This window comes from Sus scrofa, chromosome 2 (assembly GCF_000003025.6).
Source record: "Sus scrofa isolate TJ Tabasco breed Duroc chromosome 2, Sscrofa11.1, whole genome shotgun sequence".
Taxonomy (NCBI): domain Eukaryota; kingdom Metazoa; phylum Chordata; class Mammalia; order Artiodactyla; family Suidae; genus Sus; species Sus scrofa.
The window spans coordinates 66,969,217-66,993,639 of record NC_010444.4 but is presented as its reverse complement, the minus strand read 5'-3'; the positions used below and the strand labels follow the sequence as shown (position 1 = coordinate 66,993,639).

Genomic DNA, 24,423 nt, shown 5'->3' with positions numbered 1-24,423 from the left:
AATGATAGAAAAAGTGATTGAGGAGTTCCTGTTGTGACTCAGCGGGTTAAGAACATGACCCAGTGTCTGTGAGGATGTAGGCTCAGTCCCTGGCCTTGATCCGTGGATTAAGGATCCAGTGTTGCTGCAAGATGTGCTATAGGTTGCAGATGCAGCGTGGATCCAATGTTGCTGTGGCTGTGGTGCAGCTCAGATTCAACCCCTAACCCTGACCCCTAGCCCAGGAACTGGCATGTGCCACAAGTGCAGTCTTTAAAAAAAAAATGTGATTGAATGTAAATTGAGGGAATAAAGTATCTGTGGATGTGGGAGGTACCACGCCCTAGAAGAAGAAACATCACCTGCAAAAGAGCAGTAGATGAGGGAGGGTACTTCTCAGAGGATTCCATTCCTCTGATAAGTTGACTCAGACCCCAGATTTTGTTCTGGACACAAATCCAGTGAGGCCCTCTACCTACTCCAGCACCTATTCAGGAGACACTACATGTAGGAGGATGATTCAATTATTTCTCAAACTAATTTTAACAATTCCCAATCCAGTTAGATGCATTGATGGCTGTTGATCCCTGACTTAAACTCAGTAGTTGAGTGATGGGTGTTCAATAAGCAAGTGAGGAGTGGTCTTGTGAGAAGGTATGAATGTGGTTGGATGGGAGGAAGGAAGAAAGGAAGAATGGAGTGATGGATAAATGGAAGAAGAAAAGATGGATGCAGAGAAGGAAGGATGAAAATAAGGAAGGTGGATAGCAGAAAGGTCAGAAGGAAATAAAGACTGAAGGGAACAGAGATGAAAAGTTGAAAGGAGAGAGGACATATGAAAGGAAAGATGCATGGAAGGAAGAAAGGATAAAAAGAAAGATGGCTGGAAGAATAAATGGGTAGATATAGGGATAGATAGATGGAAAGATGGACAACTTTCTGGGTAAATGGATGGGTCTGTGGCTGGGTATCGCCACTCATGGCACATAGCCCTGGCTCCCATCCATACAGCTGGTTGAGAAGAATTGAACTGTGTAGCCAAATTAAGTGGATCCATTTACTCCATGTTCTCCTTCCAAATGAGATGAGTCACCCTACGTTTCCATTCTGCCCGCTCCTACAGGGACCAATGACATTGTGCAGCGCATCACAAAGCTCCCCAATGAAGCCGCACATGGACACACTGCAATCCATGTCCCCCTGGCATCCACTTCTGCTAGTGTTGGAGGTAGGTTCATCTCTGCTTACTTCCTCGTAATCTGACTTACGAATGCCCTTATTTCCTGTTCCAGAGGGAGATGTTTGTTTCTTTAGAGAAAGAACTATGTGGAGTTGCTACAGGCTTCCCTATCTCGGCTGGATCTTTGTCAAATGGTACCAGGGAGATGTGACTTTTCCTTCCCTCCTAATATGCTGAGTGAGTTTTGTTCAAGGATAGAGCTTCTCAAATTCAACCCAGTTTAACTTAATTCTGAAAGTGCTTATTAATCATTTGCTGTTTTTAGAGACTATGATATAAAATGAGGGTGCAAGTACTCTGGCATTGCACCCAGGGAGTTCTCGGTAGTCCAGTGGGGGAGACAGCGAAGGAGCAAAATAATTAGGATGCAACTTTAAAGGTATATAATAAATATCAGAGTTCCCACTGTGGCACAGTGGGTTAAGAATCCCACTGCAGCAGCTCAGGTCACTGCAGAAGTTTGGGTTCAGTCACCAGCCAAAGCAGTGGGTTAAAGGATCTGACATTGCTGTAACTGCAGCATAGGTTGCAGCTGCGCTCGGATTTGATCCCTGGCCCAGGAACTTCCTTCTCTATGCCACAGGTTTGGCCATAAAAAGAAAAAAAAAAGACATATAATAAATACAGATTTGAACTGTACAAGGAGGGCTTCGTGGAGGAGGTAACATCTAAACTGGGTTTGAAATGATGAAGAGGAATTTGGCAGGAAGTCAAAGAGAGTTGATGATGACATTCTGGACAGAAGAGAGAGCTGCATGCAAAGGCACAGGGAATGGTAAAATCTTGGAATATCCAGGAGATACAAATCATTCATCTTTACTAACAAAGGAGATAGAAAAATGGGATGGTGGAGATGAGACAGTAGACATGGGAAGAAAACAACATTCAGAAAACCTTTCAAACCCTTGTGATGCTTGGATGCCCTTTAACAAAAGGACAAAGACCCCTGTGGCCAAAATAATTTAGTAAACATGTCGTCCCTCCTAGAGACTGTAACATGCATCAGCATATTAAAGGCCCTGAGAACTCCTGCTGTAAAGAAACTTGCTTAGGAGTTCCCATCGTGGCTCAGTGGTTAACGAACCCTACTAGCATCCATGAGGACACGGGTTTGATCCCTGGCCCTGCTCAGTGGGTTAAGGATCCGGCGTTGCTGTGAGCTGTGGTGTAGGCCAGCAGCTGTAGCTCTGATTCAGCTCCTAGCCTGGGAATCTCCACATGCTGCTGGTGTGGCCCTAAGAGTCAAAAAAAGACAGGAAGGAAGGAAGGAAGGAAGGAAGGAAGGAAGGAAGGAAGGAAGGAAGGAAGGAAGGAAGAAAAGACAAAAAAAAGAAACTTGCTTAGCTTTGTTCAGCACAGGATTTTATATAATTACTCGGCTATAATCATCTAACATTACAGTACTATTGCTCTGCACGAGAATTTAAGAGGTGCCCATGTATTTAGCAAGGGGTTCCCCTTACCCATTAAGTTTCTTCCAGGAGTTCCCATTGTGGCTCAGCAGGTTAAGAACCCAACTAGTATCCATGAAGATTTGGGTTCAATCCCTGGCCTCACTCAGGGAGTTAATGATCCAGTGTTGTCGCAAGCTATAGACGTAGGTCACAGACAAGCCTCAGATCTAGTGTTGCTATGGATGTGATGTAGGCCAGTAGCTGCAGCTCCGATTCGACCCCTAGCCTGGTAACTTCGATATGCCACAGGTGTGGCCCTAAAAAGGGAAAGAAGAAAAAAAAGAGGTTCCTTCCAATATTTTTAGAGACCAGACTATTTTACAAGTACATTTTGGAAGCTTTTTATAAGATCCAGGCTTTAGACAGAGTCACCCCCAGTCAGGTTGTTTGTCTTATCCTGTGACCTGGGTATCTCAGGTTGGGTCTCCCAAGAGGCAGATGTGAGTTAAGGATGTGGGCAAGTAGTTTATTTTAGTTGAGGGTGATCTCAGGAAGCACTGGCGAAGAGAAGGCAAGGAAGTCAAGGCAAGGTGCTTTCCTGAGCAGGTGGCGGCTGTGGACAAGAGTGTCAGTTCCTCTGTGCTGTGACCTCTAGGAGGCAGCATAGAACACCTTGGCACTGTCCTATCCAAGGAACTAAATGGCTGGGGTCCAACTTCTTCCATCATTGGTCCTAAAGGTAACTTTCAGCAGTTTCAACCTGCTCCATACATAGGCTCAGTGAAACCCTTAGGTGTAGAGTTACAGGGGCTACATTAGGATCCTACTGGGGTCACTACAACATTGAGTGCTTATTGTGATGATCTGTGCATGTGGGTTGGAAAGAATTTTCTGGATTCAAAGCAGGATGAAGAAAAGACAAGTTTATTGGGGCAAGAGACACTGTTAACACATCAGGCCAACTCTCTGATAATCTGGGAGAGCTGACCCCAAGCACGTGGTCATATCTGTTTTTATAGCCCAGGGAGAGGAGAAGTCTCAGGATACACCTTCTGACCTGCTCATTGGTTGGGGAATGAGGGGTCTTGGGATACACCTGCTGGTTGGTTGGGGGCATATAAGGCCCTGTCAGGGTGGGTGAGGAGTGGGCCACATACCTTTCCTAGTAGGGAGTAAGAAGGAGTAGGCCAGGTTGCTCAAGGTGGGGGAAGGGGCATTGCAATGAGATGGATGGGGTGATGATAGGGGACTGGTCATTCTTGTCTTGGCCAGAGGCTTTGAGTTCTATCTTCTTGAAGGGGCCTTGAAGCCCAGCACTTATGGAATGTGAGTTGGGCACTGCCTGTTGGCTACATCAGATCACCGGGAAATAGATCCCTGGGCTTCAGGGTGATAACCAATATTTAGAGGGCAAAGTTTATGAGGGCTAATTAACCATAGTCCTTGGCTTCTTTCCATACAGAATGGGATTGCTCAACCTCAGCACTACGGGTATTTGGGGCATATAATTCTTTGTTGTAAGGGGCTGTCCCATATGCGGTAGGATGTTCAACAGCATCCCTAGCCTCTGCTCACTAGATGCCTGTAGGAGCCACCACATCCACACGGTAGTGACACCCAAAAATGTCTCATGGCTGAGACCACAACGTTAGAGAATTCTTGAGGACCCCTCCACTGATGGACATTTTCACCTTACATCTTTCCCTTTCTTTCCTGGCCCCCGCAAGATCCTGAAATTTGGTTAGGGGACTAATATACTGCATCGGTTGAGAGCTTAGGTTTAGGATTCAGATAGAACTATGTTCAAATGTCCACACCATCAGTCAGTAACTGTGTGATCTTGGTAAATGATGATCTCTGAGTTTCTGTCTCTCTCTTCTGTAAAGTGAGAAGAATAATAGGATATATACTCAGCATTCTTGTGAGGGTCCAAGAGACAAAGCATGTCAGGTACTTGCTTACCATCATCAACGTCATCATCTTCGTCATCAAATACATATGAAGTACTTTACGATGCCTACTCTCAGAAATATGTTTTTTTGGGATATACTCAGCAACACAAGGACATTGCTCCACCATCAGAGTCAAAATCCCCTTCATTTTGTCCCTCTCTCTGCAACAACCTCCAGTAGGCTTTGTGGACCTTAAGAGAAGACTCCGTGTAGTTCTTTCTCCTTCCTGGAAACCATTTTCTGAGGCCCTGGTCAGTAGCTGCCATCTCTGCCAATGCCACTTTCTCTTCTTCAGAGGCTGTCACCTTGGTCAGCTAGTGTGGTTCCCAGAAAATTCAATTCAGTAGATCTATATTGTACAGCAGAAGTAGAAAAAGTAGTAGTAGTAACAGTAGCAATAATGCTAGCAATAGTAGGTAGTATCAAGCAGTAATAGCAGCAGCAACAGCAGCAGCAACAGTAGTAACAGTAGCAACAACAGTAGTAATAAGTGGCAATAGTAACAGTAGCAATCACATTAGTAATAAATGATAATAGTAACAGCAGAAGCGGTAGATAGAGGCAATGATAGTATTAACAGTAGTAGTAACTCTAGCAATAGTAGGTAATAGCAAGCAGTAGCAGCAGCAGCAGGAGTAACAGCAGCAACAACAGTAGTAATAGGAGGTAGCAGTAACAGTAGCAATCACAGTAGTAGTAAGTGATGATAGTAACAGCAGAGGTAGTGGGTAAGGCAATGATAGTAACAGCAGTAGTAACTCTAGCAATAGCAGGTAATAGTAGGCAGTAGTAGTAGTAACTATAGCAATAATAGCAGTAATAACTTTTCTCACTTCCTTCTACATTCACACAGTTTCGATTAGAGATTATTCCAGTATAGTCCTATGGTATTTATACTCTCTTGAAATTGGGCAATATAGCTGCCAGATATGTCTATATTCAATAAAAAGAGCAGTTAGATTTATTTGGATTTCAGAGAGTTCTTTCACTTATGTGCATGAATCTTTATTAAGGAAAGTTTTATTTTGGGGTTTTTTGTTTGTTTGTTTTTAGAGCCACACCTGTGGCCTATGGACGTTCCCAGGCTAGGGGTCAAATTGTAGCTGCTTATGCCACAGCCACAGCCACGCCAGATCCAAGCCTCGTCTGCGACCTACACTGCAGCTCATGGCAACTTCAGACCCTTAACCCACTGAGCAAGGCCAGGGATTGAACCTGCATCCTCATCGATACTAGTCAGGTTCTTTAACCACTGAGCCACAATGGGAACTTGCTGGATTTCCATTTTCAATTTTTCCCTTTTTATTTTCATGCTCTTAATACATATAATAAACTCTTACTTTTAAAAATTCTATTCCTCTTCTAAATAAATACTTTTTTTTTTTGGTCTTTTTGTCCTTTTAGGGCCACACCCACGGCATATGGAGGTTCCCAGGCTAGGGGTCTAATTGGAGCTGTTGCTGCCAGCCTACACCAGAGCCACAGCAACGCCAGATCCAAGCCACCACTTAACCCACTGAGCGAGGCCAGGGATCAAACCCGCAACCTCATGGTTCCTAGTCAGATTAGTTTCTGCTGAGCCACGACGGGAACTCCCTAAATAACTACTTTTAAACAAACAAAGAGAATTCATGGAGGAATCGCCATGCAAGATGAGTCAGGTAAAGGGAGGGAAGGCCAATCACAATTCCTTTTCCCATCCAGAAACATCATAGGCACATCCCAGGCAGAGACATTTCTCACACTTTCCAGATGTGGAGGAAAAAATGAGTGATTGCCAGCCTAGAAGGTAGTAATCACATTGTCCCAATTTTGTGTCCCTCCTATGATTCACAGGCGTATCAACAGGAGTGTCAGAGAGGGCAGAGACCATTGCCACTGCTCTGAAGACCGCTTCCACAGTGACTTTGACTGCCAGAGTCTCTGTGCCCACTTTGGGAATGCTGCCTCTCCTCAGGACATCAGGTAAAACAGCCAGCACACGCACAACAGCAATGATCATCACAACCTCAGATGTCCCAGAGATGATAGCCTCCTTGGCCACCAGACCTGGTGAAGAAACCAGCACAACCGTTCCTATGACAACTCCATCTATTTTCAGTAGAGGACCAGAGACTACACCCCCACCGGTCCCTAGTTCTGGGGCAAAGACCAGTACAGCTGTTTCAGCTCTGACTGTTTCCTTTGGTGAGCCAGAGACCACAGTCTCATCAGTCAGCCATCCTGCAGAGACCAGCCCGACTGTTTCCAGGGCAATCTTGAATGTTTCTCAGAGTGAATCAGACAGCACACCCCCAACAACTACAGGTTCTAGGGAGGCCAATTCAGCTATTCCGACTACAACTGTCTCCTCTGATGTACTAGGGGTGCTGACCACACTAGTTATTAGTCCTGGGAAAGAGACCAGCTCAGCTGATCAAACTCTGACTGTTTCCCCTGGAAAGCCAGATACAACCGTGTCATTGGTTACCCGTCCTGGGGCACAAGCCAGTTCAGGAGTTCCAACTCCAGCTGTCTCCCCTGGTATATCAGGGCTGAAAATCTCACAGGTCACCAGTTCTGGGGCAGAGAACAGCACATCTTTTCCAACTGGGATTGATTCCCCACACAAACCAGGGACAACAGCCTCGTGGGTTGGGACAGAAGCCAGTTCCATTGTTCCAACTTTGCCCGACTCCCCTGGTGAGCCAGATACAACAGTGTTATGGCTCCATTCCAAGGAGACCAGCACATCTGTTTCCAAAATGACTCTGAATTTCCCCCCTAGTGAATCAGACACCACATCTTCAAGAGCTACTGGTCCTGGGGCAGAAGCCAGTTCAGCCACTCCAGTGATGACAGTCTCACCTAGGATACCCATGATGGTGACCTCACTGGTCATTAGCTCTGGGACAGAAACCAGTACAGACTTTCCCACTCTGACTGAGCCCCTGAATGATCCAGAGTCAACAGTCTCTTTGGTCACCCAACCTGCAAAGTTCAGCCCAACTGTTTACAGGACAACCCCTGATGTTTCCCATGGTGAATCAGATGGCACACACTCAATGGCCACCAGCCTTGGGACAGAAGCCAGTTCAGCCATACCAACTGCACCAGTCTTCTCTGATTTACCAGATATGGTGACTTCACAAGCAACCAGTTCTGACACAGATGCCAGTGTGGCTATTTCAACTCTGACTCTTTCTCCTGGTGAACCAGCAAACACAGTCTCCAATTCTGGAGCACAGACCAGTTCGACCATCCCAACTCTGACTGTCTCTCCTGGTATATCAGAGGTAGAAATCCCACTGGTTACCACCTCTGGGACAGAGACCAGTGCCACTTTTCCAACTCACAGTAATTCCCCACACAAGCCAGAGACCACAACCTCCTGGGTCACCTATTCTGTGGAGACCAGCCCACCCATTTCCAGAATAACTCCCAAATTTTCCTGGAGTGAATCAGACACCACCATCTCAACAACCACTAGAACTCGGGTAGAAGCAAGTTCAGCTGTCCCAGCTATGACTGTCTCACCAGGTTTACCAGAAGCGGTGACCTCACAGGTTACCAGTTCTGGAGCAGAGGCCAGTACAACTTTTGTAACTTTGACTGGTTCTCCACATGAACCAGAGACCACAGTCTCATGGGTCACCCATTCTGAGACAGAAGCCAGTTCCATTGTTCCAGCTATGACTGTTTCTGCTGGAAAACCAGATACAACAGTCTCATCAGTGACACATCAGGCAGAGACCAGCCCAACTGTTTACAGGACAACCCCCAGTGTTTCCCATAGTGAATCAGCTACCACACCCTCAACAGCCACCAGTCCTGGGGCAGAAGCCAGTTCAGCCATCCCAGCTACAACTGTTTCAATTGGTGTACCAGTGATGATGACCTCACTGGTTACCAGTTCGGGGGCAGAAACCAGTACAACTTTTCCAACTGTGACTGCTTCTCCAAGTCAAATGGAAACCACAGCTTCATGGATCACCCATTCTAGAACAGAAGCCAGTTCAGCTCTTTCAACTCTGACTCTTTCCTCTGGGGAGCCAACTATGGCCGTCTCATTGGTGACCCATCATGCAGAGACCAGCCCAACTGTTCCCAGGACAGCCTCCAATGTTTCCAATAGGGAATCAGATACCACACCCTCAGTAGCCACCAGTCCTGGGGCAGAAGCTAGTTCAGCCATCCCAGCTACCACTGTCTCACCGACTGTACAAGAAGTGATGACCTCACAGGTTACCAGTTCTAGAGCAGAGACCAGTACAACTTTTGCAGCTTTGACTGATTCCCGACACGAATCAAAGACCACAGCCTCTTGGGTAACCCATTCTGAGACAAAAGTCAGTTCAGCTGTCCCAGGTATGACTGTATCACAGGGTGTACCAGAGATGATGACCTCACTGGTTACCAGTTCTGGGGCAGAGACCAGTACAACTTTTCCAACACTGACTGATTCTACACACAAACCAGGGACAATGGCCTCATTGGTCACTCATCCTGGGACAGAAACAAGTTCAGCAATTCCAACCATGACTGTTTTCCCTGGGGAGCCAGATACAACAGTCTCATCGGTCACCCATCCTGCAGAGACCAGCCCACCCATTTCCAGAATGACTCCAGAATTTTCCCAGGGTGAATCAGACACCACACTCTCAATGGCCACCAGTCCTGTGGCAGAAGCCAGTTCAAGCTCACCTGGTGTACCAGAAGTGGTGACCTCAGAGGTCACAAGTTCTGGGGCAGAAACCAGTACAACTTTTCCAACTGTGACTGCTTCTCCAAGTCAAATGGAAACCACAGCTTCATGGATCACCCATTCTAGAACAGAAGTCAGTTCAGCTCTTTCAACTCTGACTCTTTCCTCTGGGGAGCCAACTATGACAGTCTCATTGGTGACCCATCATGCAGAGACCAGCCCAACTGTTACCAGGACAAGCTCCAGTGTTTCCCATAGTGAATCAGCTATCACACCCTCAACAGCCACCATTCTTGGGGCAGAAGCTAGTTCAGCCATCCCAGCTACCACTGTCTCACCAGGTGCAGACATGATGACCTCACCGGCCACTAGATCTGAGGCAGGAACCAGTACAACTTTTCCAACTGTGACTCCTTCCCCAGGTCAAATGGAAACCACAGTGACTCATTCTAGGACAGAAGCCAGTTCAGCTGTTTTAACTCTGACTCTTTCCTCTGGGGAACCAGCTATGACAGTCTCATCAGTCACTCATCCTGCAGCGACCAGCCCAACTGTTCCCAGGACAACCTCCAGTGTTCCCCATAGGGAATTAAACAGCACATCCTCAATGGTCGCCAGTCCTGGGGCAAAAGCCAGTTCACCTGTTCCAACCCTAACTGTTTCCCCTGATATACCAGATATGGTGACCTCACAGGTCACTATTTCTGAGTCAGATGCTAGTGTGGCTATTCCAACTCTGACACAGTCTCCTGTTGAGCCCATGACCACAGCCTCATTGGTCACTCATCCTGTGGTGCAGACGAGTTCAGCCACTCCAACTCCAACCATCTCCTCTCCTGTACCAGGGTTGGTGACCTCACTGGTCACCAGTTCTGGGGAAGAGACCAATACAACTTTTCCAATTCCAACTGATTCTCCCCACAAACCAAAGACAACAGCCTCATGGGTCACTTACTCCACAGAGACAAGTACCCCTGTTTCTAGAACTACAAATTTTTCTTACAGTAAATCAGATATCACACCCTTAACTACCATTCCTGGGGCAGAAGCCAGTTCAGCCATTCCATCTACCACTGTCTCCCCTGCTATATCAGATATGATGACCTCACTGGTCACCAGTTCTGAGGCAGAGACCAGTACAACTTTTAGAACTATGACCAATTCCATACACAGACCAAAGCCAGCAGTCTCATGGGTCACCCACTCTGGAACAGAAGCCAGTTCAGCTATTCCTACTATGACCATTCCCCTTGGGGAGCCAGGTACAATGGTCTCATCAGTCACCCATCCTGCAGAGACCAGCCCAACTCTTCCCAGGACAACCCCCAATGTTTCCCATCATGAATCCGACACCACATTCTCCATAACTACCAGTCTTGGGACTGAAGCCAGTTCAGCTGTCTCAGCTATAACTGTCTCACCGGGTGCAACAGAGCTGATGACCTCACTAGTTCCCAGTTCTGGGGCAGAGACCAGTACAACTTTTCCAACTCTGACTGGTTCACCACATGAACCAGCAACCACAGCCTCATGGGTCACGCATTCTGAGACAGAAGCCAGTTCCACTGTTCCACCTGTGACTGTTTTCCCTGGAGAGCCAGATACAACAGTCTCATCAGTCACCCATCCTGCAGAGACCAGCCCAACCATTTCCAGGACACCCCCCATTTTTTCCCATAGCGAATCAGATACCACATTCTCAGTGGCCACCAGTCTTGGGGCAGAAGTCAGTTCCACTGTTCCAGCTCCTACTGTCTTCTCTAGTGCCCCCTATACAGTGACCTCACAGGCCCCTCGTTCCAAGACTGACACCACTATTCTACCTCTGACTCTTTCTCCTGGCCAACCGGCGACCACAGCCTTATGGATCACCCCTTCCAGTGCAGAGACAAGCACACATTTTCCTGCTTCAACTGTTTTTCCTCACTTACCAGAGACCACAGCCTCACCCTCCCTCCAACCGGGGTTGGAGACGAGTACAGCTTTTCTAACTCAGACAGTTTCTCTCAGTCCACTGGAAACAACATCCCCTCTCTTCACCATACCTGTAACAGAGACAACCAAAGTTGATCTAGGTCCACCTGTTTTGTTTGATGTTTCCACGGAAACTGCCTCACTCTCCGCTCATCCTGGCACAGACATCAGCACACCTATTTCAACTTTGACTCTCTCCCATGGTTTACCTGAGACCACAGGTTTACTGGCCACCAGTCCTGCAGCAGAGACCAGTCCAAGCATCCCAGCTCTGACTGTTTCCCCTGGTGTTCCTGGGCCTTCTGGTGCCCCTGCCACAGCTAGTGAGTCTTATACCCTAACTTTTTGGGGCACAGAATCCTCACCATCTGCAACCTCACCATCTGCAACCTCAGTTGGACTCCCAGAATTGTCCAAGACTGTGACAGTGAGCACTGTGACATCAATAGCATCGGAGACCTCAACACCACCTAAAACCAGTCCTGGATTAAGTACAACCACTATCCTGGAAACCACCACTGTTGAGACCACTAATTTGGCTGCCACGGATTCAGGCCTCCCTGTGGCCAAGACTGCAACTGCCTTCAGTACACTGGCTGGAAGTCCTTTTGCCCTTATCACCACGCCTGGAATGTCTACCGTGGCTCCTGGGAGTGTGACTTCAGGAATAAGTAAGAATAACTTTATTATGGTAAAATATGTGTGTGTCTGAAATAACATTTGCCATTTTAACCATTTAAAATGTATAGTTCAGGAGTTCCCATTGTGGCTCAGTGGGTTAAGAACCCTACTAGTATCCATGGGACATGGGATCGATCCCTGGCCTTGCTCAGTGGGTTAAGGATCTGGTGGTGCCTTTGAACTGTGGTGTAGGTCACTGATGCAGCTCAGATCTGGCATTGCTATGTCTGCGGTGTAGGCCGGCAGCTGCAGCTCCAATTCAGCCCCTAGCCTGGGAACTTCCATATGACTCAGGTGTGACCCTAAAAGTGAAAAAAAAATTGTTAGGTCATTTGGTGTATTGGTTCGGTAGAGCCTCAACAAAGTATGACAAACTGAGTGGCTTAAACAATAGAAATTTATTGTCTCACAGTTTTGGAGGCTGGTGGGCAACTCTGGGAGAAAGCCTTGAATTTTTACTTTGGAGTTGCCTCATCTCAGGTGATGAGAGATCTGGGGTTATTTATCTACCAGTTCCCATCAGTCATTGCTAAAGGGATGCTCCTTGAGCCTGAGTCTCCTAAGACAAAGAGATGCAGGTGCTAGGATGTGCTGAAATGATTAAGATCCCAGGGGAAGTGGGAGTCGGGTGACCAGTTCCTCCCAGTTTTCCCAGGACTACATCTCCCTCTTAAAACTGAAAGTCTCCATCCCAGGAATCCACAGAGTCCCAGGCGAACGGGGATGGTTGGTCACCTTTTATGGGAGGATCTGGGATAGGGACTTGCCAGAGTCCAGCTCCAGCAGCCGGGGAATTTCCTGAAGAGGAGAGGGTGGTACAGGCGCAGGAATAACGGAGACGCACACTCTCAAGCAGTGTTCACGTAGTCTCAACTTTATTGGTGGTCAGCAGTGACTTAAATAGCAGAAAAGACTGTAACTTGTAGAAAAAGTAAGAGATCAGTATCTTGAAATGTTTTCAGAGCCACAGATTAAGTTTAAAGATTAAGAAGCACCTTGTCCAAGCAGGATGCTCTCTAAACCTATTAAAAGATAACCAGGCAGGACTAAAGATCACACGTAGGCCATAAATGTCAGAAGTGTAAGACTTCTCGTGACCTTTGTGATTACCACAAATGCATTGTGTTTTTAGGGCAGGTGCTTGGTTAGTAACTCAACAACCACAATCAGTTTTTCTAACTTATATTGAACAATCAACAATAGGCCTTTATGCCTATTTTCTTTTTATAGATTAATAAATCAGCCAAAGAAAAACAACTTGTCAAACTAATCAACAACTCTAAATGTTTCAAATTACATCTATAAAACTTAACAATTTCTTCTAAAACTACAAGTAGTAAATACCATTGTCATCTATGATTCTCTTATAAGGAAAAGGAATCTTTCTAAAAACTCATGTAATTTAGGTGTAGATAACAAAGAGCTATTCTCCCAAACATTTAGCAAGCAAGAATGACTCCCAAATCAAGAGTCAAGGCACAGTAAACAGAACACAGGGTGATCATTAAAAGCAAGAAGGGCAAGAATTTAGAAACATGTTTTTTCAGGCATTACAGCCTTATGCTTTTTGTGTACTGGCGGACGTGCTGCCCCGCAGCCTTTCTTCAGAATCCCCTGGACTTTGTCATCAGGCGGATTCTCTTCTTAAAAACTCTCTTCTTGAAAATCAGCTCCCAGCAGGGACTGTTCCAGGAAGCGTCTCAGATAGGACATCCTAGGCCAGTCTTCCAACTGGACAATGGAGTTAAGACGCATCCTCAAAGCCTTCCTGCGCCCCCCCCCCCCGGTTGAGGCCAGGCTCAGGACCATTCTCATTTTACTCTTCCCCATCCCTGCAGCTGCAATTCCTTTCTTGATGCCTTTTACCATCAACTTCACCATCACCAACCTGAGCTACACAAAGGACATGGGAGACTTGGACTCTGAGATGTTCAATGCCACTGAAAGAGACCTGCAGCACCTGGTGAGAGTCCCCCACCAATGCCCACCTGGGCCCAACCCCACCTGCCAACGTGGCCCCTCCCACTCATCTCCTACTCATTCTTTCCAGCTCAGGCCTTTGTTCAGAAACAGCAGCATTGGTTCCCTGTATACTGGCTGTAGACTGACCTTGCTCAGGTGAGACTTCCTCCAAGCACCCATTCTCTCCTTCCTCTGTCCCCTGGTCCACCGCAGCTACTTGAACCTTTGCCAAGAGATGGTATATCATAGTGGACCCAGAATGCCAGGGTTTGAACCCCTCTTCTCCCATTTTGCTAGCTGTGTGGCCTTGAATAAGAAACATAACCTCTCTGTTCTTCGATTACATTGTCTATAAAATGGTGATAACAGTACCTCACTCTTGGGGATGTTAATTGTTGGTCACAATGCCTGGCCCATTGTGAGCCCTCAATTGATGGGATCTCGTTGTGCCAGCTGGTGTAATATCTTTGCCAACTGTGTTGCCAGAATCCCTGACACTATCCTGGCCCTAGTTCATCACTACCCTGTTGGGGACAAACTCTAAACACTGCAGCTCTGGAGTGTTCCCATTGTGGCTCAGCGGGTTAAGGGCCTAACTAGTATCCATGAGGATCCTGGTTTGACTCTGGCCTTGCTCAGTGGGCTAAAGATCTGGCATTGCCACAAGCTACACTGTAGGTCTCAGAGGCAGTTTGGATCTGGCGTTGTTGTGGCTGATGTGTAGGCTGGCAGCTGCAGCTCTGATTCAACTCCTAGGCCAAGAGCTTCCATATAACACAGGTGTGGCCCCAAAAGAAAAAATACATACATAAATAAAAAGACACTGCAGCTCTGTAGTTTATTTCCTGAAAAGAGATAAATTGAACCAAAGGGTAAAATAAAACAAATATTGAGGATTTCCCATCATGGCTCAGCGGAAACGCAGACTAGTATCCATGAGGACGCAGGTTCAATCCCTGCCTCACTCAGTGGGCTAAGTATCCGGAGTTGCCATGAGCTGTGCTGTAGGCCACAGATGCAGCTCAGATCTGGCATTGCTCTCCTGTGGTGTCAGCCAGCAGCTACAGCTCCGATTTGACCCCTAGCCTAGGAACCTCCGTATACCGCAGGTGCAGCCCTAAAAAGACAAAAAAATTAAAAATATTGAGTACCCATAGGATATATTGAAATTTTAAAACTCTCAAATGGACCGGAACTCTGCAAAAATGGCCGGTCTTCTCTCTGCCTACATCCATTCAATGTCCTCTGAGGTCAGTGAGCACAGGACCCATTTTTCACACTTCATTTTGCTATGGACTTTCCATAAGGTCCTCCATGCAGCCAACTCAAGTCATCCTCTCTTACCCACCTTGCTCCAAAAAGAGAGATTCCCAGATTATTGTAGGTGGAAAGTGTCTTCAGATGAGCTGAGCCCACCACACCTGCCCCCATCTTTCTACAAGATGGGTAAATTAATAATAATATTGCCCATACTACATACCACCTAATAATCTAAGTGGTTTACATGTTTCCATTCATTTTATCCTCACATCAGCATGATTATTGGAATTCTCATCATGGCTCAGTGGTTAATGAATCTGACTAGGAACCATGAGGTTGCGGGTTTGATCCCTGGCCTTGCTCAGTGGGTTAAGGATCTGGCGTTGCTGTGAGCTGTGGTGTGGGTTGCAGACGTGGATCAGATCCTGAGTTGCTGTGTCTCTGGTGTAGGCTGGCGGCTACAGCTCTGATTAGACCCCTAGCCTGGGAACCTCCATATGCCGAGGGAGTGGCCCTATAAAAAGGCAAAACAAACAAACAAACAAACAAACACATGATTATTATCCTACCTTGAAGATGGAATATTGAGGCCCAGAGAAGTCAAGTTACTTGCTTGAGAGGAGTCAGGGTTTGAACCCGGGTGCCTTGGGACTCCCTAGAGTCTCTCCTTTTAACCACAATACCAGCAGTGTTCAAGCTTGCTGAGCTCAACAGTCTTTTTCTTTTTTTGGCTGCACCTGCAACATGAAAAAGTTCCCTGGCTAGGGATCAAAATCCTACCACAGCAGTGATCAGAGCCTCAGCAGTGACAATGTGGGATCCTTAATCCGCTGAGCCACTAGGGAACTCCTCAACAGGCTTTTAGATTCTTTAAAACTACCCAGAACACCAAAGAGCCTTTGGACTTGAGGGTTATATCTACCCATATTTCCTGTATTAAAAATTAAAATGCAGGATTTTTATAAATATTTATTCATTAATTCACTAAATATAAATATTTATTCATTAAATATGATAAACAGGTTAGTGTAAATAACAGCTTTATGAATAAGAGCCATGTTTCTCCTACCCACAAAAAAGTATAAGAAGAGGGTCATTATTTATGTTTTTCCAAATTTATTTAATGTCGGGTTTAGTAGAAGACACAGCAGGATAAAAAAACTGCTTCTGCATTCCATTCTTTTTTTTGTTTTGTTTTGTTTTCTTGCCATTTCTGGGGCCGCTCCCACGGCATGTGGAGGTTCCCAGGCTAGGGGTCGAATCAGAGCTGTAGCCGCCAGCCTACGCCAGAGCCACAGCAACGTGGGATCCAAGCCGCATCTGCAGCCTACACCACAGCTCACGGCAATGCCGGATCCTCAACCCACTGAGCAAGGCCAGGGATCAAACCCTCAACCTCATGGTTCCTAGTCAGATTCGTTAACCACTGAGCCACGATGGGAACTTCTGCATTCCATTCTTTACCATATTTCATCTGTGGCCTCTGGAAAACAATCTCATTGTATACTCCTGGAAGTGTGAAAATGAAAATAATGCCTTAGTATGATTATGAAAATATGTTTCACTTGGTGGACACCCTGTAAGTTTTGGGACCTCCAGGGGTGCCTTGGCCACTCTTTGAGAATCACTTCATTAGGCTATATGGACATAAAATGGGAATGCTTTGAATAGCATGGAAAATAGCAAGCAGAATTCCCAAAATAAGGGAGAAATGGGATCTTTCTCCCTACCTGTAAAGCCCCCACTTCGAGTGAATTACTGCGAATTTAAACTGTAAGGTCAGCTTAAATTCAGGACAAATTTATCTCTGGACCACATTGCCCTTTATTACTTCTTTTTATGTATATATAATAATTTTTTTTCATTACAGCTAGTTTACAGTGTTCTGTCAATTTTCTACTGTACAGCATGGTGACCCAGTGCCTTTATTACTTAACTCATTCTCTCTGTTGGTCTCCAAACTTGCTTGCCTGCCTAACATGTGTTCCCAAGAGTTGACCTCAGCCTTTGGACTTGCCAAGTTGAAATAAAGTCCTTCACCCCAACTCCACTTTCAGGCTCCGTGATGGTTGTGACACAGGGTCACTGCCGGCCACAGGGGTGGTTCACTCACACTCTCAGATCTCTGATCCTCTTGCATTCCCCTTCCACACGCTAACTGGCCCCAGGACCCTCAGGATTTTCCACCTGGGGAACTTTATATCCCCTACCCCATGGCCCGAGCAAGACCCAACTTGACCAATACTGGACACTATCTGTATTTGTTTGTTTGTTTGTTTTGTTTTGTTTTTTAGGGCCAGACCCATAGCATAGGAAAGTTCCCAGGCTAGGGGTCGAATCGGAGCTACAGCTGCAGGCCTACACCATAGCCATGGCAACGCCAGATCCGAGCTGCATCTGCAACCTACACCACAGCTCACAGCAATCCTGGATCCTTAACCCACTGAACAAGGCCAGGGATTGAACCCGGCAATCTCATGGTTCCTAGTCGGATTTGTTTCCACTGTGCCACAATAGGAGCTCCTATTTATTTATTTTTTGCTTTTTAGGGCTGCCCCTGCAGCATATGGAAGTTCCTAGGCTAGGGGTCGAATCAGATATGTAGCCTATACCACAGCCATAGCCACAGCAACACGGGATCTGAGCCACATCTGCAACCTATACCATAGCTCACAGCAACGCCAGATCCTTAACCCACTGAGCAGTGTGAGAAATCAAGCCCACGTCCTCATGGATACTAGTCGGGTTCATTTCTGCTATGCCACAGCAGGACCTCCAGCACTATCTGTATTTCCTTCATAAGTGGACAGGGAGTGTACTAGGAATTAGTAGTTGAAATAGTTAATAAAAAGAATGGGGAGACAAAGAAGAAATTTCGCTAAGGAGTAGCTCTGGAGAGTACTTCACTTGAGGTGGGAGGATCTGGATCCCCACATCAAAGAGAAAAAAATGTGTTCAAAAAGGCAGGAACAGGAGTTCCTGTTGTGACACAGCCGTAATGAAGCTGACTAGTATCCATGAGGACACTGGTTCAATCCTTGGTCTGGCTCAGTGGGTCAAGGACCCGGCATTGAAAGAAAGGAAGGGAGGAAGGGAGGGAGGAAGGAAAAGGAAGGAAAGAAGGAAGGAAGGAAGGAAGGAAACAAAAAAGCAGGAAGGACCCAGGGAAGAGTGCTGGCGTAAAAACCAAGGGATGCAACTGAAGGAAGGATTCGTCAAGAGTAGCCAACCCTCAAGTGTCCTTCATGCTCCTTCTCCCACACCCCTCCTTCCCCAGGGCTGATAAGGAAGGGACAAGCACCCAAATGGATGCAGTCTGCACCTACCGTCCAGATCCCACAGGCTTCAGACTGGACAGAAAACGGCTGTACTGGGAGCTAAGCCATCAGACCCATGGTGTCACCCGGCTGGGCCCCTACACCCTGGAGAGGAATAGTCTCTATGTCAATGGTGAGTAGTTCTGCTGCAGCTTGGGTCTCCTTGCAGTGTAATGTTTCTGTACCCACCTTCCTAGTTCTGGACCAACCTAGAATTTCCATGGGGGCTCTGTTCTTTCCCTTCAGACACCTAAAAAGGAACTTTCCAGGTCTGGAAATAAAGGTTTCCTCCAAAGTCTTCCTCATTCCATTGACCTTTCCCAGAAGCCCAAATGGAACAGGCAGACATCAAGGAAGAAGGGAGTCAAGCAAGCCCATGGTGGCCAGTGGGGTTAACTTCCCAAAGAGGCAGTGGCTTCCCAGTGCAGTGACTGCCCTTCTTTCTCTTCCTTCTGGCAGCTTGTGGCCCTTTACTCACTCTCCAAGGCCAGTTGGAACTACATCCCACCTAAGGAAAAAACAACAAAGCTGTTAGTAATGTTTTTAGCAATATATTCCCTTGCAACAGGCTCTTAGCAACAACACCCACAATACCACCTGTATTAAGGGCTAATATTTATTGAGGGATTCCTATGATCTAGAGTGTTATATGTACTATGTCTTACTAGTCCCACCTAACATTTTATGAGGTACTAGGTGTGTTGTACAGTGAAACAAACAAAGCTCAGGAAGGGATATCCATTTTCCCAGAATCAGATAGCTAATACTATTGGTGGAGTCTGGACTTAAACCTGAATTGACTTTAAAGTCTCAGCCCACCTGGAGTTCCCATTGTGGCTCAGCAAATTAAGGACCCAACATTGTCTCTGTGAGGATGCAGACTCAATCCCTGGCCTCACTCAGTGGGTTAAAGATCCAGAGTTGCTGCAAGCTGCAGCATAGGTTGCAGATGTAGCCCAGATCCTGTGCTTCCGTGGCTGTGGTGTAAGCCGGCAGCTGCAACTCCCATTCGACCCCTAGCCCAGGAACTGCCATATGCCTCAGGTGCAGTTATAAAAGGAAAAAAATAAAATAAAATAAAATCTAAGCCCACCTAGTTACTAGGCTACACTACAGACTAACACAACTAAAATAAAGCACAACTATCAGGATGGAAAATCATATTAAGAGGCCTCTAATATGACAATTTAAGCTGATTAATTATGTCCACATTACCACTACCATGTTGGACATTCTTTCTGCCTGGATTAAAATCTGTTTTGTACTTCAGCGGTCTTTGGGAATTATCTAAAAGCAGTAGTTAACCACTATGGGTTTTGGCGAATTATAGGTCTTGCTTTAAATAGCCCTAGTCCTGCCTTTTGCTTACTGTGTGGTCCTGGGCAAGCCATGACCTCTCTGGATTTTTTTTTCCTTTCTTTATGGCTGCAGCTGTGGCACATGGAAGTTTATGGGCTAGGGGTCAAATTAGAGCGGCAACTCTGGCCTAAACCACAGTAACACCAGATATGAGCTGCATCTGTGAACTAAGCTGCAGCTTGCAACAACACTAGATCCTTAACCCACTGAGTAAGGCCAAGGGTCAAACCTGCATCCTCACAGATACTGTGTTGGATTCTTAACCCACTGAGCCATAACAAGAACTCCTCTCTCTAGATTTTTGTCTATTTTTAGAATGCAGCTTTTTTTAAAATCACCTAAGATTAGTGTGAGTCAAATGAGATAAAACTTGAATAACCCAAGTAAATCACAGGGCTCCATTTGGCCCAGTCTCAGAGAGGAGTTTTATTTCAATAAACCCAGTTGGACCATCAAATACAAAACAAGTCTAAGTTTTACTTGCATTACTCAAAGAGCATCAAAGTAGATTCAATCCATGATCTAGAACCATACTTATTCAAATCCTCATTCTCCCATTTCTCTTATTCTCCAACTTTATACTCTTGGCTGACCCCCAAGTTTCTCCCTCATGATTTAACCTAACATTACCTAAGTCCAAGAATTGTGCTGTCAAAGGTCAATTTTTATTTTTGGAGAGTTGGGTAGGAGGAGAAATTCAAAGAGGAGGAACCAAATTATGTTTCTTTGACAAAGACAATAAAAATGAGGCTGGAAACACTCACATAAAATTGTTGTCCTTATTATTCATTTGATGAGGTTGATATTATTCCAGGTACCCAGTATATCCCTTCAGTATTAAGGGTGACTTGATCATTATTTTCTTTGAGGTTAATGGCAATGAGGATGAAGTGATCATGAGCATACAGAGTATGAGGCAGCTACCTCATAAAAAGCAGCCATCATTATTTACTGCCATTTCTCAGAGAAATTACTCAGGAAGGTCCGCAAGCTCGTGTTTCTAGTTCTACTCTTCACTCCTTTCTTAACCTTCTCCCATCATCTTGTTCTTTATTTCTGCCTCTCTCTGCAGGTTATAACCATCGGTACTGGATCCCCACCACTAGCAGTGAGTAATGAAGTCTTGGATGTCTCCATGACCCTGGGACCCTTCCCACCTAAGCCTGCTCCCTGGGAGGAAAGTATGCCCCATCCCCAGATCCTCAGCCCCACAAGAGCCCCCAACCAGCAAAAGTCTCAGGTTAAGCCAAGGTAGAAATGCAAGTTTCCATGAACAGCCGCTATCTTTTCCTTGCTTCATGATAGGACCTAACCATCTTATTCTTTCAGCTCCAGTGACCTCCACATTCTCACCAGGATCTCCAGCATCTCTGACCCCCACCCCCAGCTCTACTACAGGTAGGAGTCTAATCTCTGGGTCTCATGAAACTTCCGCTCCCATTCAGTGGCTGATGAACTCTTATATGGTCCAGACCCTAATGGTCCCACAACCTTTGTCTGTCCCATTGCCTACCTGGCTGACTAATCTCTGGCCACTCCGGCCTCATTTCTGTTCCTCCAGAGCCCAAACATCCTCCCATTTTCATGTACTTTCTATTCTTGGAACTCAGCTCTTCTTGGGTCCTTTCTTGTACTCCAGACTTCAGCATCCTCTTGTTCAGACCACCTTCTAGAAAACAGCATTTCCCCGTAGCTAATCTCCGTTCTCTATGAACATTGCCTTCCTGGAAATTACTGCCATTTTGGATTTCTTTTTCTATTCTCCTTCCCTTTTTTTTTTTTTTTTTAAATAGCCACACTTGTAGCATATTGAAGTTCCCGAGCTAAGCTGTGAGCTGCAGCTGTGACTTATACCACAGCCACAGAAAAACTGGATTCAAGCCACATCTGCTACCTGTGGCACAACTTGCTGCAGTGCTGGATCCTTAACCCACTGAGTGATGTCAGGGATTTAACCCTTGTCCTCACCAAGACAACTTCAGGTCCTTAGCCCACTGAGCTACAATGGGAACTCCTATTTTAGTTTTTTTTTTTTTGTCTTTTTGCTATTTCTTGGGCCGCTCCTGCGGCATATGGAGGTTCCCAGGCTAGGGGTCCAATCGGAGCTGTAGTCTCCGGCCTAAGCCAGAGCCACAGCAACGCGAGATCCAAGCCGCGTCTGCAACCTACACCACAGTTCACGGCAACGTCGGATCGTTAACCCACTGAGCAAGGGCAGGGACCGAACCCGCAACCTCATGGTTCCTAGTCAGATTCGTTAACCACTGCGCCATGACGGGAACTCCGGAACTCCTATTTTAGATTTCTTGACTGCTCAAGTATTTGTAACCTAAGGCCTGAGCACAAAGGCCTTGGTCCTTCTTGTTTCCAACAAAAATATCCCTGACTTGTCAGTCTTTGGACACCCTGGGATAAGGGGTTGAGGTTCCTGAGCTCCATTTGCCACAATGGGATGGACAGCATCTTGGGAGCACTGGGGCACAGATTCGATCCCCAGCCCAGCATAGTGCATTAAGGATACGGTGTTGCTGTAGCTGCAGCAAATTGCATCTCAGATCTGATTCCTGGCTGGGGAATTCCATATGCCACCAGGCAGCCAAAAAAGAAAAAGAAAAAAAAAAGAGGGTTGAGATTCCCTTTTAAGCTGAAGTCACACTTTTAACGTGGAGGTCCCTCTGGCTTGCTGAGGAGGGGAGCATCCCTGAGGGGCTATCTCAGTGCTTACCTACTGGATACTATGGACAGAGAGATGACATTAGTCCCTCCCCTTCTTAACCAGCTCAGCTCTAAGAGCATTATGGGTCTCCTCTCTCCTTCTCCCTCCATTTGCAGGCAAGGGCCCGGCCCTGGTGCCATTCACCCTTAACTTCACCATCACCAACCTGCTCTATACCCCGGACATGGGGCACCGAGGCTCCATGAAGTTCAACTTCACTGAGAAGGCCCTGAATCGCCTGGTAAGAGCCCATCCATGTTTCCTCGGCCCTCCCTTGTCCCCACCCCACCCAGTAGCCTCAGCCCCTCCTGCTCATCTCCCTCCCTGCTTCTCCCCAGCTGGATCCTCTGTTCAAGAACACCAGTGTCGGCCCACTGTACTCCGGCTGCAGACTGACCCTGCTCAGGTAAGACTTGCCTCCCTGATCACCTGAAGGAGGGCTGTGCAGTCACAGACAAGCTCACCAGGAGCTGAGGGCCTGACCCTGACAATGAGAAGGTGAGAATTATAAATGCCTGGGGCCTTTCCAGGAAGTCAGATGCAGAAGGCATCCGCCCTGGCTGAGGGGTCAGAGAGGGCTTCCTGAAAGAGGCGGCCACTAAAGGTCTTAAATCCTTTGGATAAGCCGATGCACCAAGCCTTCACACTCACCTTTCAGAAAGGGCAGTGCTAACCCATTAAGCGAATGTGAACTGAGGTACCTCAGGGCACACCTTGTGACAAGTGCCAAGGACACTGAGAGAATCAGTGGTGGGCCCTTTCCTCAAGATTCCCACAGTGTATCAAGGACGACAGCCCTAAGGACTTAAAACTGTAATATGAATGGTGTTAGTACAGTGATTAAGTGTGAGGGGCAGGGGGGCATAGGAGCCCAGAGAATGGACTTTTCGGTCCATCTAGGGGGGCTGAGTGGAGGTCATCTGGAGAAGGTGATGGCTGAGCCAAGTTTTGAAAGTTGAGTATGAGTTAGCTGGAAGGAATATTGGCAAAGATATTTCGAGGCCTGGCATATCTTAAGTAATGGGATAGATGTGAGAAAGATTGTGGCACATGAGAAAAGCCCCGTGAAATTGGAAAGTAGAGTGTGGAGCAAACAGCAATTGAATGAAAGAGATAGAGAAGAGGGCGGGGGGGATGGGGAGAAAAGGAGAAAAAGAGAGAAAGAAAAGGAGGAAGAGAAGCCAGGAGGGAAGGAGCAAGGAAGGAAGGAAGGAAATTTGGGGAGAAGAAAGGAGGAAAGGGAGGAGGGAGGGAGGAAAGGAGAAAGAAGAGAAAAAGAGAAAGCCAATGGGTTCCCATCACAGTGCAGCAGGAACAACTCTGACTAGGAACCATGAGGTTTTGGGTTCGATCCCTGGCCTTGCTCAGTGGGTTTAGGATCCGGCGTTGCCGTGAGCTGTGGTGTAGGTCGCAGATGTGGCTCGGATCTGGTGTTGCTGTGGCTGTGGTATAGGCTGGCAGCTGTAGCTCCAATTCCACCCCTAGCCTGGGAACCTCCATATGCCGCAGGTGCGGCCCTAAAAAAAAAGAGAGAAAGCCAAGGAAGGAGGTTGGCCAAGCAGATGGACAGGTGCACAGGAGTGTAGCTGCATGAGTGGTGGATGAATCATGGGATGAATTTAGAGTCATAGATATTACCAAGAGTTTAGGTTAGAGCTGGAGTCAAAAGTCATACTAAGGAGTTTTCCCAGTATTTTGCATAGCAGAAGTTCAAGCGTTAATGGGCTCAGTGTCCAAACATATGAAGTCACATCCTGTTTCTGTCAATAGCTGTGCAACATTTGGGAATTTCTTTAGCATCTGCGTGATTTGTTTTCTCAACTATATTGTGGGAATCATCAGCATCTACCTCACAGTTGCTGAAAAGATAAAAAGAGATAGCAAATGTAAAAGCAGATGACCCAG

General features: G+C 46.6%; 1 protein-coding gene across 1 annotated transcript in view; it reads left to right on the top strand.

Moving 5' to 3' along the window:
• Nucleotides 1-24,423, top strand: part of LOC100624460 (mucin-16) — a 115,406-nt gene that overhangs the window by 23,401 nt on the left and 67,582 nt on the right. Inside the window, exons 5-13 of the mRNA XM_021085118.1 lie at nucleotides 1,103-1,207; nucleotides 6,402-11,894; nucleotides 13,743-13,867; nucleotides 13,955-14,022; nucleotides 18,404-18,576; nucleotides 20,875-20,910; nucleotides 21,132-21,200; nucleotides 22,635-22,759; nucleotides 22,857-22,924. Of these exons, the coding sequence (XP_020940777.1) occupies nucleotides 1,103-1,207; nucleotides 6,402-11,894; nucleotides 13,743-13,867; nucleotides 13,955-14,022; nucleotides 18,404-18,576; nucleotides 20,875-20,910; nucleotides 21,132-21,200; nucleotides 22,635-22,759; nucleotides 22,857-22,924 (6,262 nt within the window). The remainder of the gene's footprint in view (nucleotides 1-1,102; nucleotides 1,208-6,401; nucleotides 11,895-13,742; nucleotides 13,868-13,954; nucleotides 14,023-18,403; nucleotides 18,577-20,874; nucleotides 20,911-21,131; nucleotides 21,201-22,634; nucleotides 22,760-22,856; nucleotides 22,925-24,423) is intronic.